This window comes from Cottoperca gobio, chromosome 5 (genome assembly GCF_900634415.1).
Source record: "Cottoperca gobio chromosome 5, fCotGob3.1, whole genome shotgun sequence".
Taxonomy (NCBI): Eukaryota; Metazoa; Chordata; class Actinopteri; order Perciformes; family Bovichtidae; genus Cottoperca; species Cottoperca gobio.
Genome location: NC_041359.1, coordinates 755,221 through 775,970, shown reverse-complemented (window position 1 = coordinate 775,970; position 20,750 = coordinate 755,221). Strand labels below are relative to the sequence as shown.

The 20,750-nt window shown below is 38.8% G+C and overlaps 1 protein-coding gene across 2 annotated transcripts; it reads left to right on the top strand.

The window, feature by feature from the left end:
- The first annotated feature begins 2,956 nt into the window (after positions 1-2,956).
- On the top strand, positions 2,957-6,189 carry barx1 (BARX homeobox 1). Of its 2 annotated transcripts, none has more exons than XM_029432384.1 (4): positions 2,957-3,395; positions 4,588-4,879; positions 5,366-5,450; positions 5,826-6,189. In XM_029432384.1, the coding sequence occupies exons 1-4, from the start codon at positions 3,194-3,196 to the stop codon at positions 5,970-5,972; spliced, it is 726 nt and encodes a 241-aa protein (XP_029288244.1). In that variant the 5' UTR covers positions 2,957-3,193; the 3' UTR covers positions 5,973-6,189. The 2 variants fall into 2 exon arrangements, with proteins under 2 accessions (XP_029288244.1, XP_029288243.1); XM_029432383.1 differs by having other exon boundaries at positions 5,817-6,189.
- Positions 6,190-20,750: the final 14,561 nt, after the last annotated feature.

Sequence of the window (20,750 nt, the reverse complement as noted above, 5' to 3'; positions counted from 1 at the left end):
CAGCTTTCTTATTAATATAATGTAACACCCAATGATAACATATACTCCTCTTCTCTCTTCAGATACACTTTTGAAATATTTTAATTCCACCCCTGTAAATCCTGGGCCACCTTAGCACCTTCCAGTGACGCTGCATCAGGTTCTCCTGTCACTTGTTACTTTTATACTGATTTTATTTTGTGGGTTTTTTGTTTCTTAAATAAAAACAATCTCAAAGATATAAAGATATATAAAGCTATTCTGTGTGAGTGTATGAACATGATCAGGGCCGGCTCTGGACAGCTCAGTAATATTAGCTGACTTGCTATGTCTTGTGTTGTTGCCCTTCTTAGATGTTCTGCTATGTTAGCAAAGTTGTCAATTTGCTAGTTTTTGTTCATAATTATTGAAATGTAATCATAACAAATGCACATGTAATGTTACAGCTGTCCATTTTCACACCAGCTGTGTCATAGTGAATTGAACTCTGAAACTGTAAAACACCCTTTATCAGGCATAAAATGAAAGAAAGTTCAGGGGGAGCAACTGAGGACGATTTTCTGAGATTTAGTTAAGCAGAATCACAAACAATAAGAGTTGCAAGAGTAAACTGGCACCAGTTTAGCAAAAGTAACCTTCACCAAGTTCATGTGTATAAGGAATTTCTTTATTGCAGGTGTCATTACAATAACATAAACATAAACTTGTTGTAAGTCACTTTGGACAAAAGCATCAGCTAAATGAACTGTAATGTAAAGTAATAAAGGTGGCAAGACAAACAAAGATATAATTACCTTAAAAAGATTTAGAATTACACATACTCCTTATCCCTCATTTAAACAATCCAAATTCTATGAATGTGTGAATATTGTTAACCTGCTGGAGCTACATTGTCAGTGTACAGTATATGCCTTGCATGCGTCACATTTGTGTTGCATGCTCCATACTGATGTCACTAACTCCTGCTGGTACATCCAGCTGTTAAACTCTGCACATACATCAGTCTGCTCAAACATCCAACAATAGACAAAAGTTAAAGAATTATAAAACTTTAAATACATGACATTCCACAAATATACTAAAACAAACCAAATGTACAGGAAAAGTATGGATATGTTAAAAGTGTTAAATGTACATAGTGTGCATTCCATGGTGTGCAGAAGTATTTAATGTCATCCATTTATACTATAGAAGTGGCGACGAACGTTCTCTGGGAACTTTCCTTGTAATCCGGGGAGCGACCACCAGAGAAAGATATGTTCAAATAAAGCCTGGTCATTGCAATGAGATGAAAACACACATACATTTAAACAACTTGAGCAAATCCGTTGTTCTACCTTAGTACTTGTTTCTGAGGTCAAGATGTTGGTGGCCTGTGAGATCTTTTAATTGTACGATATATTAGAAAGAATATGAGCGATTACCATTCACATGAACTATTTAACTGATCATTTGCAAATATATGACCAATGACAAGTGAACATGTGAAAGCCATCATCTCTTCTAAACTTCAGAGGAGTTTTCTGTTTTCCTCCGAAAGATGACTGTGTGTGCTCATCCTTACACATTATTATGGAGGATTTGTGATTTTGTACCACAGTGCACTTAAAGGACACTTGCTGTATCAAGACCACAATTTAAAACTTTGAGTATTGATATATGATTGAAAATATCATATTCATATTTCATAACATATGGCCATTAAACTTAGAGCATTCCTTAGGAACTGCTCCTCTCTAGACTTGAAAACAGTACTTTGTCATTCAGCCGGCACTTTTGACCACCATTAATGCTGCAATAGCCTTGTCAGTTGCACATACAGTATATCTCCATCATGCTGCTTATATTACCAAACATGTACCTGCTCAGTTCTTATGTTTCCAACGTGTTCGGTGATGTGTGGGATGTGTTGGAAGAGGTATTTACACCGACCAGTTTATGGGTATCCTGCCCCTAAATTGTGTCAACAAAATAAGATAAATAAAATAGTTATCAACAATCTAAATAAACCACCAACTTTGAAGCATTCAGGTGGTTCTTTGAGGTTTTAAGTTACAGAGCTGATTTTAGAAGGTCAGAGCTTTTCTCAAAGCAACCCTGAGACATGCTAAAAATATGCTGTGGGAGATATTTCACAATTCTTTAGCCAAATAACCTCAAATTAAAAAAATCCCAGTGGTGCTCTGGGATTTCTGACCTCTAGAATGAAATATTTTCCACTGATCCCATCAGCTGACTTTGCATAATTTATACATCATTTTGGCAACAATTTCATCAAATTAAATAATCACAAGTGGATATTCAGACATAACAGTAGAAGAAAAAAAGATAATATTGATAATTTTCTTGGCAAAAACTAAAATATTGTACAACCTGCAAACTCCTGTGTTACTACAGGCATGTATGTGAATGTAACCTAACAACATCCCAATGCCCTAATATAATCAATCCTTACATAATAATAATAATAATAATAATAATAATAATAATAATAATAATAATAATAATAATAATAATAATAACAATCAAAAACACTGATAATAAAAAAATGTAAAACGTATTTATGAAATGAAAGTGTCATGTTTGTTTATTACTTTGCCTTGAGCCTCTGTGCTGCATTAAGGGCTATAAAACATCATCATCATCGTCTTCATTATCATTTTCATCAAACTAATGCCCTAAAACTCGCAAAGTCACCTGCAAGGTATATAAAATGTCTTTATTTTCCTCCTTTTCACATATAAATCCATGCAGGATTGCATGTAACCTGGTTGTAACTTTGGCGCAGTGAAGGCAGACTCACCCTGAGAGGTGGAGCTATGACGAGACTCATAAAACCCGAAGTTTATTCCTCAACTCACTGCCAAGGTGACGCGCTGAGCGGCTCACACACAGCCAGTGGGCATGCACACGGCTGGGTTCGCGGGTTTTTGGTCAAAGGTTTGCTCTCTGTTCCAGATTTCTTCTCCAAAAAGAATCAACTCTGACCAGAAGTAACGTGTCAAACGCGCATGGGACGCACAGACGCGCAGAGAAGTGGCTGCCTGTACTTGATATTTCCCTTGACCTGAGGATAACTGTGATCTACAGTGTTGATATCCGGACTGTAGAGACACTACAGGGAGGACATGACAGCTGGCTTGGGCCACTGAAGGAGAGCGGATCGGTGTACTTTATCGCTTGGTTTCTGTAAAGGTGACCGCACAGCCAGATTATGCAGCATCCTTTGGATATGGGGCTGCATTACTACCCTCCGGGGGTTCATCCTGACCACAGAACTCATCGTTACAGGAGTTTCATGATAGAAGAGATCCTGACTGATCACCCGGAGCACAAAGCGTCGGCTCCGGCCGGGGAGCTGCTTAAATTCGGGGTACAGGCACTCCTGTCCGCCCGGCCTTTCCACAACCAACTGGGTAAGAGAGGGCCTGTGACAAGATGAATGCGTCGATGTGAGTGGTTTCATACTGGAAACATTGTAGGACTGAAGATAATAATATCATGTATTTGTATTATTAATGATAACATAGATTTAAAATTAGGAATATATTTAATTGCCAATATTATAGCGAGTGGGTATTGTGCTCCAGATAAAACAGTGTATTTCAAGGGAAGATAATTCAACTTTTGACACAGGCAGGAATATTTTTAAGAATCGAATTTCAGCTAATAATTTTCAATTATTAAGCAAACTTCAGATTTACCAGATATATCGAGTAAATGTGTCAAAAGAAAAACTTAAAGTAAATGTCTCATTTGATTTGTATTCAGAACAATACATAACGGATGAAAACAAGCTTAAATATAATATATGTTTTTAAGTTGCATGAGTAACATTTGGCTTCTCTGGCGGGGTTCAGCTCCTCACGCGCTCCTCGGACAAAATAAAGAAATCCTAAAATATTACTCATAGGCCTATACTGTTTAAAAAATATATATTGGTTGCATATGTGTGTGTGCGTGTGTGTATATATATATATATATATATATATATATATATATATATATATATATGTGTGTGTGTGTGTGTGTGTGTGTGTGTGTATGTGAATGTGTATGTGTGTGCATAGCCTTGTATAACACCCGGTGATTATAAACTATAATTATTACTAATATTAATAATAGATTACTAATTTTAACATAAACTCCAGTTTGTGTGAAAAGCCCTGCTCCTGTGGCCTTATTTAAATTCAATGATGAATCCGAATCAGTGTTTTAATAGAACCTGATAATAGCCTACATATAGACATAAATAACATGACAATACAGAGGTGTAGTTGTAATTCATGTTAATAAAGTTCCAGTGTAGTTTAACTGACTACAATGGGAATAAGCCTTCGGGCTTTATTCTGTTTGTATCCTCGCTGATTTTTTTACGTGCAGTGTTATATTTAATCATCAAATAAATCCAATCAATCAAACTGCATGCTCATATTTATCAGAAATGCGTTAGCTATATTTTTCATCAGCTGCAGTATTAAGATTATGATCTGAACTCTGACCTGAGAAGTCTGCATGTAGATAGATACACATATGCATGTATAAAGCACTAACCTGAGTTCCATTTTTAACATCCAGCATTCCGTGTTTGTGTCTTTGTTCCTTTAGTGCTGAAAGCCGACCAGGTGAGCCTCCTCAAGTTCCCCATGTCCCCGCTGTCCTGCTCGCTGGGCTCTCCGCTCGGCTCCCCGCTGCTGTCCGGGGCCTCGGGCCTGCAGCTCGGCGCTGCGTCTCACCACCTCCCGCTGGACCTGCACCTCCGCGGGAAGATGGAGCACGGAGCCGACGGATGCAGCAAGACAAAGAAGGGCCGCCGAAGCCGCACCGTGTTCACCGAGCTGCAGCTCATGGGGCTGGAGAAGCGCTTCGAGAAGCAGAAGTATCTCTCCACGCCTGATAGGTGGGTACAATGTCTGTACACAGAAATGGGATGTTTTACTCTAACTGTTCAATTGGAACTATACTTTCTGTAAATTGTATTTCCCACAATGATATTGCAAAGTCTTCTTTGCACTGATGGTAATATAATTATTTTATTGTGTTGGTCTAAAAGTAGTCAAATACAAAAGTACCCTGGGTACAACTGTGAAATGAAATGAGCCACCTACATTTGAACTCCTGCGTGTTGCTAACAAATTCACAAACACACATACATGACGTCAGGGTTTCACTGATGGCAGCTCATATTTGGGCATTATAATATAAAGTGGCATTGTTGCAATTGGTAGCCTTGAATGCTTGTAAGTTAATACTTTAATGATAATGTATTATACTGAGTTATTAGGGGCAACTGATCATTTGCCCATACATAAAAAGTGTCGGCAAAACCTTGAACTGTAATCTGATGTGGAATTATTCATTTGATTCCTCTATTTGTTCCTCACAGAATAGATCTGGCTGAGTCTTTGGGCCTCAGTCAGCTGCAAGTGAAAACATGGTACCAGAACAGAAGGATGAAATGGAAAAAAATTGTAAGTTATTCTTCATTATGGTGGTGATGATGAAGGTGATGATGATGATGGTGATGAGGTAGTGGTAATTGTATATGAGATATGGCCTTTACAACAACAATACAAACAAGAAGAACAAAGAATAGGAAACTGTTTGTGTTGTATTATTGACACAGATGTTGATGGGAAACGTTGTTCAGTACAATGGATTAGCACTGGCAATAGCCCAGATTTCTTTATATGAAATGTATCATATCTTTAAATGTGGTTAATTATGGAAAATTCAGAAAATAACATGACCTGAAGTGTCTGAAACTATATTTGTTGCCTGTGTTGATGTTACACATTACAGTATGTCGTTGATTGTTCTGCCTGTTTAACCTGCAGGTGTTGCAGGGCGGAGGCCTGGAGTCCCCCACTAAACCAAAAGGCCGTCCAAAGAAGAACTCCATCCCCAGCAGCGAGCAGCTCTCTGAACAGGAGCGCTCTGCGGCTGACACTGACCGCCAGCCTGAAGGCTCAGAGAACACTCAGGAGGAATGACTCTCAGTGTGGGAAGCTCTTTTGTCTGGAGCCAGACTCAGAACCTGCGTGGAGAGGATGTGCTGCAAGATGCTGCTCCTGAAGCTGGGCCGTGTGCTGCGGGCCCTGCACAGGCCTCCTCTCTGCCCGGGCCCTACCATGCAGCCCCTCATGATGAACTGCTGCTGTTGAGGAGGGAGCTCAAACCTGTGCAGTAGGTCTCCCCTTTATATTCTAAGGATCCACTCTCACTCTTCGGTTTTGCATTCCCTTTGTGTAACTATGCTATGTTTAATTATTAAATATATTTTCACTTATACTGTTCTCTGTTTATTATAAAGGACGCAGGCGCATGAATCACCTTGAATCCAGGTTGTACAGTACAAGTGATGATGATGATGATGATGATGATGATGATGATGATGATGATGATGATGATGATGATGATACAGGCTCATAAGTCATGTCATATATGGTTACACACAATAGTTCATTAAACATTAAAAAATAAGAGAGGCTGATGCAGCCTGGCTTTAAATCAAAGTGTGAATAATATGGGATTCACACATAATAATAATAATAATAATAATAATAATAATTATTATTATTATTATTATTATTATTATTATTATTATTATTATTATTATTATTATTATTATTATTATTATTATTATTATTATTATTATATTTACCCATACATTGGGACTACTCTTCATGGAGTTGTGTAAGTGATGCTGAGGAACTATAATGAGAAACAGAACAAAGAATTTCCCCTAAATTATTCTAACAATCTTTTTCTTCTTTTTCAAATTTTCAGATTTAAATGATTTACATATTAGTGTTATTGATTTGAACTACAACATAACGTCCACATCTGTGCGTTCACTTACATAGTGTATACCGTTTTCTCTTTCTGATTCGTATTACAGCTTATATTCGCACTAATATATTTACATACGACCTTTTGTCAGTTTTATATTTAATTTGCCGTTTTTTATTCCCTCTTAAAGCGCTGCTGGGATGTTGGGCCGAGGCGGGTTTTAAATGTGTGCAAACAGTCAGAGGACTCACACTGGACACAGATCAGAAGTTATTTATTTTAGTGAACATCCAACATTACTTGAGTTCAGGAGATCTGGATGAGGACAAACAGTTTAACGGCGCGAGGACTTCCGTTACTAACATCTACATGTAATCTGTACATGAATGTACACACTTATTATTTTATCTCAATTAGTTTGCTGCTAAATCATTCATTAAAGTCGCGGAGATCTTTACTGGACTTCACTTTGGCTTTTTAACCAACCTTCTTCTACTTTATTGACTTTTTCTTTTTAGTGCAGGCGGGGTGAGGATGAGCGGCACACAACATGTGATGTCGGCCTAGAAATGAAAGTAAGATAAATGAAAGTAAGATAACCTTTATTCATCGCATAGCGCACATGTGCAGTGTTAAGGGCGGTGGAACAAGAGGAAGTAAAGAAAACAAAATATCATAAATAAGCAAACAGTACCAAAATATAATACTAAAAGTAAATAATTAAAAATGTAAATATAGTAGACAGACTAAATAGTTTAATTGAAATGATTGCGCATATGCTATATGATATTGCGCGCACGTTTGTGTATATGTGTGTTTGTGTGTACAGAGCGCTAAAACTTTAATAGACGCGGGAGAAATTACGGTATCATTATATATGTAATATCTTTCTTCTTAAAAACAGCCCTGCAGATAATAGCAGGCGGGGAGAGTTTAGAGCCAACGTGCGTCAGTTATACGGGGAAGTGATTTTAAAATGACATTTTCATGCTTAAATTGTATTTTTAATGAATCCATAGTAATATTTAAAAGGTTCCAATATTTAGTTTAATATTGTTGTTTAATGAAATATTGTAACGTATTTATTTTACGATTAGGCCTCCCTGTCTCACAGTCTCGAGTCTGAGTCAGTCCATATAACAACTTTACTTCATAGAGATTTAAATATTAAGAACACGCTGATGCTTCTCTAACATGTATTATGGAAACTTATTGATTAAGAAAATTGTTAACATCTCTCTTCCCCCAATAACACACACGCGCGCGCGCGCGCGCGCGCACACACACACACACACACACACACACACACACACACACACACACCTAATTTTTGTTCAAATTATGTCAAAAATCAAATAAGTAGGTGTTGGAATAAAAGGGAAATACAACAACCAGGCGTTTTCCATCTTGTCATGGTTAGCTGCCATGACCAAAGTGCAAAATACATTTGATACAAAAAGATTGCTAATTAATTTAAAAAGAAATACATAGAAAAACACTCTCTCACCAGCCCAGAATCTGTAGAAACAGATGCCCAGTATTTGGGCTTCCACCTGTAAATATAGCAACAATATAAATAGTGTCTGTTGCACCAGGCTGTGTGTGCTGTGTGAAGAACACTAGACACCAAGCTTTAAATGTTTCAACATGTCTGTTTCACAAAGCTTTGTCTTGGCCTGATGACCTTGAGGTTCAGCTGTTGTCCTTGAAGCTGGTAGTGTGTGGGATCTCATGTCAGTGTGTATGAGAGAGCTGTAAAGAGCAAAGCAAACACGTCTTAAATACTACATTTAAAGGTCTGGATCTCAGGATAAATCAAAACACACTAAACACATCCACACACTCAAATCCATCAAGAAGAGACCTTTACTGTTATATAAAATGACCAGCTCTCTATCAGAGTGTCATTATAATGTAAAGACATAATTAAATGAAATAACCCTAAAGGCTAAATGATCATAATACTTACACTTGTTTCATCCCACAATGCCTCTGATGCTTAATAAACTTTCTATATTCATTTTCATCGGCTGCTCTTTATGATGGAAGACAGATTCTTCAAATTCCTGCTAATCATCTAAAACCTCTTCCTCTTTTCTTTTTCACGGGGTGGTCAGACACACACACACACACACACACGCACGCACGCACACACGCACGCACACACACACACACGAATGGCGGGTTGACCTAAACAACAGGTTTGAGTCCCAGCAACAAGGATGAAAACATGGGCACATTTCAGAAAGTAGTTCACTTGTGAATGGTAAAGGTGAAGCTGCAGCAGTCTGGATGATACACGTGCACATCCTCTCTCCTGGGCTTTGCACGAGCCGAGTGTTGGACAGCAACGACTTCCGACATAAATTACAATCAGGAGGAAGAGTCGGCCGCCAGGAATCTGCAGATTCCCAACATCCATACTCGACGCAATTTAATCATTAAGGGGGCCCTTTGAGGTGGCATGATAGCGCTCTGGTGCGCGCAATGAGAGGTTGACCCCAATTTCTGAGAGCGGGTGTTTATGGAGTCAAGAGGTCTGTGACTAGAAAGAGCCCAGTGTGTGTGTGTGTGTGTGTGTGTGTGTGTGGGGGGGGGGGGGTGGTGGTGGTGGTGGTGGTGGTGTTATGTCTCCACAATTAAAGAGCCCCTGATTAATCTAACATATGTGCCAAAACTGCACATGCGGTGTGTGATCCCAATTGCACTGAAACCCAGCTCTGTGCAGGCCCAGCTCCACGTCAGCTCTGACATGTTTCTCTTTGTTTTATCACTCTAACTAAATCATGTTCATATTGTATTATTATTGTTCATATGCTTCTGATGGAAACTATGACTGCATTCAAAGAAGAAGACTGTCATTATAAGCCGGCCAGTAAAACACATAGTACGGGACATGATGTGCTAAATATGAAATAATTGTATCATTCATTTTTAAGGTTAGTCACCAGAACATCTCAAAAGTTCAAATGTGTCTAAATGATAAAAACACATATGTTCTCACTTTCCTCTCATGGTATTTAGCCATAGAATGCAGTTTTGTGGTGCCAGGGCTGGATTAGCATTTGGACAAATAGACCTGGAATGTGCTTATTGAGAATGTGGAGTATTTACCATTTACAGTATCATGAAGGGGCCTTAAAGCTGCACTGATCAATATGTCTTTATCACAATGGCTGAATGACTGGCAGTAATGGACCTCAGTGTCTGCTTTTATGGCCCAATTGAACAGTTAGTTCACTCTCAGCGCTCTCATTAACCGACAGCAGGCTGCAGATGAAGCTGCTGTACTCCACCTGCTGCACACACAGTTAGAGACTAGCTGCTGAACACATGGAAGACAGAGGAGACACATGTGTCTCCCAGGAGCTGCTGAAAGCCACATCAGAGCGAAGAGACAGAATATTGGACTGACATTCTTCAGGTGGACACAAACACAACTTTAACTGAATGCTAATGTTGCTCTGTGTTTAAATGAGCAGATGTTCTCTAACAACAACTTTATAAAGTGTTTTGTTTGTTGTGCTGCTCCCATGGATTGCTGCTGTAAGGTGGGTCCTACTGTATAACTTGAACTTAAGGCCCTGTGTTCCTGTATCCAATATAGTTTTAAGACTTATTTGATATATAAGTGTAGATAAGTATGAGTAAGGGGGGGTTATCAGGTACGCAGGAGCACATTTTTGCCCCCGGGCCCAGTATGTTACGCTGGACATGGTGGTGCTCAAAAATGTACAAAATGACATTTGAAATCTCTTTTTTAGAAAACCAAAATTGTGCATCTTACGGTGAACAGTTATGTCAATAAAGACTATACAGTTAATTCAAGAGAAAGTAGCTCCAGAGAACAGTGTTTTGGGGCGTAGAGAGAAAAGTGTGTGCATGGCTACATACCACAGAAGGTTTGTGTTGTTGTTGTTTAATATCAAGCTGCCAAACAATGATATTCACTTCATATAACACTTCTCTTGGTCAAATGACCGATTCCACAGTCATGGTGTAAATATGCACGTAAATAAAAATGATTTGATGGTTCTGCTTGAAAAGCTACAGCCTCAGCTTTATAAAAAGTCCTCACTGTTCACTTTAAATAAGTACTCTTCTCTATGTGCACTTCAGAGTCACGTTTGACCAGAATCCACATAAAAGCCATATCATCATTTGTTTGTAATACCAAAGTGATAACACTGTTAACATTGTCATTGTTATGATCATCAAGGTGACCATTATGATCCATGAGTTTATGCTTCTCATATGTTTGTATATATTTGTGGAAAATAGTTCCAATAAAAACTCTTGTTATCCTGAATGACAGGTTCTGTTTCACTGCTCAACTGCAACGTTTTGATGACAGATCTGAACAGATGGAGGGGGCACAGGATCTGACCTGAACATCCAGATGACGCATAAACTGCTCAACTTTTCTTCCAAGAGATCCATCAGAATCATTTGAAAGATGAAAAAATCTACAAATAATGGCACGAGATGATGTTTTTCTTTTTATCCTGTCAGAAGAAGCACATCCCAAGTTTCAGCTCACAGCCCACAGATCATTGTCGAACACATTGATTTAGATTTTTGATTTATTCCAGGTAGGACTAATATGTAAAAGCGATTTTAATCAGTGTGTGAACGATCAGTGATGTAACAGCTTTCAGTAACAAGTAGTTAAAAGTATAATTATTTATATGAAAATATCACAGGTTTTTACTTTAATGATGTTGCTGCCTTTCACAGTCAATATAAAGAAATGTGAATTGTAATAGTCTGGTCCATCATCATCACAGTGCACTCAGAGTCATTTTCAGCCCTAATGGAGTTGTGTTAAAGTTTCCTCCTGCAGGTGTCAGGTGATTTCCTGTGGCTCAGATCTCAGCTCTCAGTGGAGCAGCTAATGGGAGAAGGCATTAGAGGACATAAACAAGAGCACATCAGCCCGTCACGATGCTCCCTCTCAGCCCGTCGGCTCTGAGCACAGTTTGCAGGAAACGTCAGCCGGCGTGATTGATTTGAGATGGGCGATTCCCTGACTTCATGCTTGTATAAAGCAAGACAGCTGTTGGGAGAAATCAAATTCCTGCAGGAGCTGGAGAGACATATTTTTTCCATCTGTTTAACAGAGTCGTTGCCTTTTGCGAGACGAGTAAATAAAAAAACATTGCCAAGATGTGGCAGGAGGTCAGTGAAACCCTCATTATATAGCAATTACAGCACAAAACCCCTTCCCTTTCAAAATCCAACTTGAAAGTCAATCCCACTTTCCAGGGCTTTTCAAAAGGCAGCCATCTATCTTTGGTAACAACTTCAAGACTTAAGTTACCCATGGTGCATAGCTAAAGGATTTATACAGTCCTTCATTTCTTTTCTCTCTTCAGAACACATATTTCCTAAAACACTGAGGCCTTCTTCCCAACACTTACATCTCTTTGAAGCCTTCATAAATCATTGTGGATGTGTTCTGTGTTCATATTTAGCTTCTTATTTAGATGTAGATGATAGTCTTAAGCATTTCTGTACCGGCTAAATGTTGGAAAGGAGCTCAGCCGTGCAAAAGCCCTGCGTCTTAAGTGATAGAGATTATGAAAACAGATGAAACCCAAGAAGTGTAAACAGCAAAGCACTGTGAGAAAACATTTGAGCCTTTCGAGCTGCGAACTGTGATTCTTATCATTCAGCATCTTCAGGTGACTCCCACAGCTGCAGTTATCTTTTATGTGAGGAAGTAGTAGTTGAGGGTGTCTGATTCTTCAAGCCTTCAGAGGATCAATCATGGTTCCACGTGCCTCGGACTTTATGAATATTAAAGCAGTGTGAGTTTGGGTTAGGGCAGCAACGTATGATGATTATTTTCTGAATTTTCAATGAAATATAAAATCCAAGGTGTCATCTCCTAATTGCTTGTTTATAAATATAAAAATACATATATATATAAATATATATATACACATGATTTTATGATGTTCTCTTATTGCGCTCAGGAGTTACAGCTCTTGCAGTTATTACACTTTGTGTTTTATATTTGTATTGCTTCTATTAGTTATGATAATATTGTACTCACCAAATTAACTGCTGAGATCTGAGAACACGTCACTAAAATTAGGTCCAGTTAGGCAACAAGCAGACATCATCCAGGTCAGTCAAACGTCTTTAGAAGTTCTTTGTTTAGGCAAGTGGTGAAATTATTAGTCAAACTTTACATTGCAGAGCCACTTCCTGGTTCCACTGAATTATAGCTGCCGTAGTGATGCATGCACACAGTGTGCTCTGAGGAGCCATTGTATATTTTACGTGCTAAACGTGTTGGTCTGTCTGGTGGGGCCTTGTTGGGTATAACCCTTTTCAGCCCTGAGTAATGTCTGCAGGGATGCCTTACACACTCCCTATATAATACACACTAAACCGTTTACTCTATAGTGACAAGTGAATTGAGAGTTGGTCTTATGTATTTTGTTCCATAAGGTTATGTTGTATTTCAGTTACAATATATCCCAACCACTAGTTTCTTTTAATGGATTATAAGGTCCTACAAGTGACATCTTTAAAATGTGCATCACTGCAGTTTCAGGATATATGCTGTCTGGATATTTGTTTAAACAGGACATGCACAACACAATTATACTCCCCAATCTTACAACCTTCTGTTGTACATCCAATCATCTCTCATGTAGTTTGATTGCAGGCTGTTGGAATATTCAGTGTGGATTAAAATAGCAGAAGGCCTTTGGTGTGTGTGGACTGTAGTAATCTCCCAGATGTGCCTCACATGGCTCTGGAATCACTGGGAAGTTTCCTCTCAGGCCTTATGTGATTTCAGTGAAAACAATCAGGAACTCCTGGCACAGGAACTGTAAGTAATTCTATGATGGCCTTGGAGACAGTAACAAGAGGTGACAGTTATAATCACAGTTGTATAGCCATGACTAGTGGAAGAGATTCCTTAACATGGATGTAAAAGATGTGCATAGAAAACATGTTGGACATGACGGACTACACTGGAGGAACTAACCTGCTCTCTGTCCCTGCTTTAATATCTATTCTCCACTACATGTCATTTAGTGAGATTCTTCTCACAGCATCAGTTGTTTTAGGAAATCCAGAACTACAACATGTGTTTACGCTCCAGAGACAGTGCCCTCCAGTGGCTGCGTGATTATGACAGGAGCAAAAAAGATAATCAGGTAATGTAATAACCCTAACCCTAACCCTAACCTTAATAAAGGACTTATTGCAAAGCAAAAGATCTCTCCCTCACCAAGTTGTTTTTGTGCCTAAACCTAACCACAGCGTAGTTATTCACCCCGTCGACAGTGGCATCGGATCAGAATTATTCTGGACCGACAACGTTATATTTGTATTATCTCTGAGCATCATATATTCTATGTGTGTGTGTGTGTGTGTGTGTGTGTGTGTGTGTGTGTGTGTGTGTGTGTGTGTGTGTGCATGCCTATATTTTATGTGCTCATTTATAAATGTATGCTCAAGGACTTCTTGCAGTTGCGGCGGTTCACACTGTTTGAACAAACCCTAACTTATTAAACGTTATTGACTGCTGACCAACAGCTGCTTCAGTTTGGTTTCTTGTTTCCACTCGGGATTGTGAACGCTCCCTGTCCAGATTTGCACATTTTACTAGGTAAGTAAACTGTTGTTGGTTCTTTACATGGCAGAGATCTGCACTCTAGTTGTTAAATGTTGAATTTAATAACTAAAGCCATAAATAAGAACTGCATTTATCTGTGTGTTGTTGTTGTTGTTGTTGTTGTTGTTGTTGTTTGGAGAAGAGCATCATTTCTGTATCTGGGAAGAGTCTCTTGTGCTTTACAGCACAGAAGACATTTTGACACCTCACAGTATAAAAGTACAGGTGTGATAATAAAATGAATGATGGCACAACTCTATTAAGCTGCTTCGGTTTCAGGTCCTGGTACTGGCTCATTGTCACACTGTCATGGCTTTATTGGGATATTGTACATTTTAAAAAAGGCCTATGATAATTGATTCATGTCTCAACACAGAAAGAGGGCATTGTGTAAGCAGAGCTAAATATTTTAGCAGCTGCTGGAAGCATTCATGATGCTGATCTGTTTAGTAAAGCTGGCAGACAAGAAACAACATTCTGTTTTAATATCCCCGGAGTGACACTGTCCATTACCTTCTCCATAGTTGTATGTATTCAAAGTGGCCGGATCAATACCTGGCACTTCTAAAGTATGAGTATGCAGACCATATGATGGTTTGCTCATTTGGATTCATTGTGTTGCTGTACTAATACTTACATTGGCCTTTTATGGCTACATGAATGGCTCTGTTTGAAGACTTAGTGTAGCACATGTGCTAATGCTAACTGCTCTTTAATGCAGAGCTTCTGGGTGACTGCATGATCATAATGTATTAGTTGTAGAAAATGAATAAATGAAAGTTCTGCTGCCAAACATTTTGTCCCTGACCCCCCCCCCCCCCCCCCCAACCCACTGCCCCCCCACCTCCACCATCAAGATTGACCAAATAACACTGCAGTCGCCAAGAACATCTCCCCGAGCCATACACAGACTGCACGAAGGGAAAAGCTGTCTAACAGGATGGTGCTTAAATTGGCAAAAGATTCATGACCTGTTAACACACTGGGGGGCAGAGGCAGATATGCCAGTGCATCCCATTAAAGCCCAGGACAGTGTGCATTAAGGAGCTGGCTCTCTTAAACATACCGATCAAAATATTAATGGTACGTTATAAACACTGTGCCTTTATCTGACAGTGATTTACTTTACAAAGACCTTAATCCAAGAGCGCGGAGCACCGGTGCTCATTAGCAGTGGCCTTTAACTCACACTCTGGGGTGACACACACAGGTGGACGCGGCTCAGCCCAGACTGACTATTGGGTTTATGTTATCTTTTCATAAGCTCTGTTTGAAATTTGTCAAACTGCATCACTGTTTAGCTATGTGCCAGTCAAAATTCACACTGCCAGATGGGTGCCTTTCTGCTAACCTTGCCCAAGGCTGCTCAGCCACACAGCATTTCTCTCTCTATCTTTCTCTTTCTGTTTCCCTCCTGCGAGCTCTGTCAAAAACAGACTATCATGACTCCAATTTCCTTTTAAATGAAAGCGCATTCTGGCTTTGAATAAAAGTTCATGTCACTCATGATAACTGCAGACAAGCGTCAACATAACACCATAAAAATGTGTGGTTACTAGCAGCAGAATTGTGGAGCACAGACGCCCTGTTATAACGGTTGTGTATGTTTGAATGTTTATGGAAACAGCGAGGGAAAACAACCCAGTAATTAGTTGCAAATTAGATTTAGCAATGGGACCCACCACACACACACTCACACACACACACACACACACACACACACACACACACACACACACACACACACACACACACACACACACACACACACACACAAACATTGAGCAGCTCAACCATGTGCTCCTCACCTCGCCTGCATGCCCTTTTTAACAAAGCATTTTGCTAGACTTTAACCATCCATCTGATGTCTTGTCTGTCTACCAAATGTTTTTTAAATGTATATTCTGCTTCATCTTTTTTATTCTGTAGCACTTTGAGTTTTGTTTACTCAAATGAAAAGTGCGCCTATAAATACAATTTATTATTATTATTATTATTATTATTATTATTATTATTATTATTATTATTATTATTATTATTATTATTATTATTTATTCAAATGTCTCAAAACGTTTCCCAACAAATGTCAATTTTTTCATGTCATGGATAACATCATGACATGAAAAAATTAAAATAACAAGAAAAAGTCTCGTTTAACCCATTAACTGCATATATATATCATTGCTCACCATTTTAACAAACCATACTGTTTTGTTTTAGACATTTGGATGTGTTTCTCCTTCAATTTTTTCATTAATTTCTATATAATATAAATATCAAATAGGACACTTACTTGTGAAAATTACGACAACAAATATCAAGTTTAATATTATTTGTTGTTAAAGTGACTTTATTTTGTGAAAAATGTCTGCGCTGCTTTACCTCACAATAATGTAACATTCACAGGAATGAATGCAGACTTCATGTCCACTATATTGTATTATAAAGCTTAAAGGAAAAGTCTGGTGATGTTCCATATTTGACTTAATGTCATCAAGTATTTTGTATGCAGCCTAATATATCGTAGTCCTGAGCAATAAAGCTCCACCTCCGTTAAAATCACAGTAATGTGCACTGGCTCACATGTTTGTTCACTTCTCCCTGTTTGAATGATGTTTTATAAAAACTACAGTGCCATGCAGCTTTTTTCTTAAAATGTTTAATTTTGAATGAAACTTTACATTTGTGAGCCAATATTGGAGATATATGTATTCATGGAATCAATGGTCCAATGAAAGCCAAAGGTATGGAAGGGAAGTCAGAAAGTCTAAAGAGATGTTGCATTTGCTCTTTTTATGACAATGCAAAAAATATAGAATATGGCCATCTTTATCCTTTAAGCACATTTCAACGGTCAGACTCTGTCAGAATAAAAAAACACAAATCTATAACTGTACAGCTTGTATTCAAAAATCGTAAAAATAAATAAATAAAGTAAAGTCTACATGATTCGTATTGCATTAAACACGCATAACACTGGTATAGTCCTTTAAAATAGTTTGATTTTAGGCCCACAGGTAGCCCACCTGGTAGAGCGGGCGTGCATGTACCAAGGCTGAGTCCTTACCGCAGCGGCCTGGGTTCTAATCTGACCCATGGCCCTTTGCTGCATGTCGTCCCCTCTCTCCTCGTCTTCTATCGCTGTGTCTGTCAAATAAAAGCAAAAATGCCAAAACTAGTATTTTAAACAATAACTTTGATTTCAGGACTGCATTGTTTTAAAACTCTGGACCCTTCATCATTGATACATGTATTTTAATAGTAGGATATCTTTAGTAAATGTTGGAACCAAAATGGTGATTCACTTTAGACATTATCCCTGCTCAAGACTTATTAATAAGTTGAAACATGAATGTTGAGCTCTATGATAATCATTAGGATCACTCTTCAGACTATATATTAATATTATTTCAGGAAATAACAAGAAGGAAAAATGTTCCCGTCACTTTTTCACTAATAATATGTTCTGTAAGTGATTTACTTTCTTTGCAAAGCTGCATTAATGGAAAAAGTTTATTCATGGGACTTTTATAAACAAGCTGATATAAACATTATACAGGCTAGGTAATTTCCACTGTGTAGAATATATTTCCATAAAGAAAATACCATAAATTGAGCCACGGAAAGTTGAACTGAAATCTCATTGTGTTGTCGTCTACAGCCGCACAGTTTTAGGAAACTGTGAAGGGAGCTGTTTGAACAGATGTAAGGCGGAGTGAGTCAAGAATCTGTTTTGAACAATCATCCAAAGATTAAGGACGTTAAAAGCCATTGCAGTGCTTTGTTTTGACAAGCTAAAAATGTTCCTCAAACCTAATATTTACAGCAGACAAGCATCTTCGCACTAGACACTAGACGGGTGGATGAGCTCCGTAAGTGCTTTGTATCAATTTAGCCAGCTAATGTCCAAGTTGGATTGTGAGCTGTGCTCTTGTCATCAAATGCCATAAATAAGGTGAAATGTAATGTGTTTCTGTGTTGCCTTCTCCTCTGTTATTGTAAGCCTAGTTGGATCTAATGATAGCGAGGCCCAGCTGGCCCTATCAGCCTCTGCTCACAATCTAAACACAATGACAGAGTGCAGGTGTCCGGCACCTCTGTGGAAAACATTAGATTGGAGCAGGGCTTCCTTTATAGCTTTTAAATGGAGGCACAGGTCAAGGGCTCCCATCCAAGGCCCCGGTCAATACCATGACCCCCCTCCAGTCAGCCGACTCCGGCCTGGAACAGAGAGAGAGAGAGGTGTAAACCAGACGCTGACCGCTGACCTCCTGACAAACTACCTGCAGCTACAAAGGAAGCCTCTGATGGATGAGGCCCAACATTGTATATAAAAATTCACCAGCTGCCTGTCGCCTTCTTAGTACACAGCGTCTGCTGCCTCTCTGAGTAACAAGCTAACGTTATTAGACATTTTACGTTTATCTATGAGTTTTCTATGTGTTCTGTTGGGTGTAAATGCTCCACACATTACTTCTCAGATGGAATGTTTCTGTGATAATCTGTTCAGCATTGCTTGAAAGTTATTTACATTTTGCATTAACAAAGACAGCGTTAGCCCAGTGTGGCCTGTGCATGCAATGGCTCAGATTTTAGGAACTCCTCCCACCAGAGAAGTTTCGAACAGATCATCACTGGCCAGATATTACATTTTCAATTCCCATTCAGCAAGTAGTTTTAATTTGGAACAAAAAGCGTCAGCTGGATATGAAGGTGATGACCCCCCCCCGCCCCGCCCAAAATTAATAAGCTATGATTTGTATGTAATGCTCAGTTGCTAAATAACCCTCCAATATTTCCAACATAGAGACAAGACCATTCTTACTCAAATGTTAAAAGTTGTTAATGTTCATTCAAGATGGCGAAGCGGCATTTCCATATAATAAATCCAGTCAGGTTTGGCTCTGCATCATCGAGTTTCACTGAATGGATCGGGGCATAATTCATCAGAAATTCATTTCTTTCAATAAGACATTTGTCACCATCTGTCAAAGTCATAAACTGAGACATTTTCCACGTCACCACAAGGATTAGCATAGTGACCTCAAATCAAGGAGGGATTCAACTAAATGTAGAAAGTAATTCATGACATTGATGGAATGTAAAGTACATTTACTCAAGTTCTGTACTTCAACTATATTGTGAAGTACTTAACTGAGCTATCATTGCATATTTGAACTGAAAATAATAGCACTGTATAAGAGACCATATTACTGTGTGTGTTAAAAGTTTAGTTCTGTTCATGCGTCAGTATTATTTGCAGAATGTCACTTTGTTCATCACAATGGCATTCAGGTAATGGAATAAATATCAGGCTACAGTTGAAACACAATAACCCAAGGCCACACACATATATGATGCATACTTTGTGTCTGAAACAATATGTTTTGTCTTCCTTACTAATCACCACTGTGATCCCTTTGTAATTGTAATGCTGTGCTTTGCAGTCATCAGGAACCACAAGTAATATTTCACAGTGATGTTGTGATAGCCTAATTCCTCGGGTCTGCTCTCGGCCTGTGAAACGTAGCATATACTGACATACAAGTGCAAACAGCAGAGAAAACCGCAGGTGTTAAAACACTATATAGAGCGCTGGGTAATTTTGACGTGTTTTTGTTTCATTAACACTATATTAATCCATCTGAGCGGTACACCAGTACACCTGTGCTGTGAACACGGATACTGTAGCATTCCTCAGTGACAGCTCGTCTCCTTCTCCATGTCCGCACCTGTGGTAGTCACAACAATTTACCCCCCACTTCTCCATCCTAACACCCACGTCTGCCTGACTCAACCATGTTGTTTTGACAGACAGTGTGGAAAAAACAGCTGCTGGAAGTGTACAGCAAAGCTTCAACCGCCCTGTAAAAGGCCGCTCGAGTGTTGGCTGACACAATCAAAATGCAATCCATTAAGAGCTCTGGGATGATAGCAGCAGTAGCCTGTAACTCAGCAGCTCCGTTAATGGCCTGTCTTAATGTTCACTGTTAGCTGATGTCATGGCACGCCAGTTGAGCCTGAATACACAAGTAGGAATGTGTGCTGTCGTGACACGCAGTGATTACAGCCAACAGGATCATTTTATTATCACGGCTCAATGATTCACTTGAATGTGCCTCATAAGGTTTGAAGTGAGAAGTGACAACTTGGATGAATAGACTGGCACTTCCAAGTGTTTCTGAAACTCATTTCTACTTACAGAAGAATGCAAGGATTGGTGTGTGGCTATAAAAGGAAGCTTACATAATGTACATAATTTTGTAATGCTTACAAAATCTCAGAAAGGTAAAAAAACAAAACTATTTATACTAAATACTAATATATACCATGGCTACAA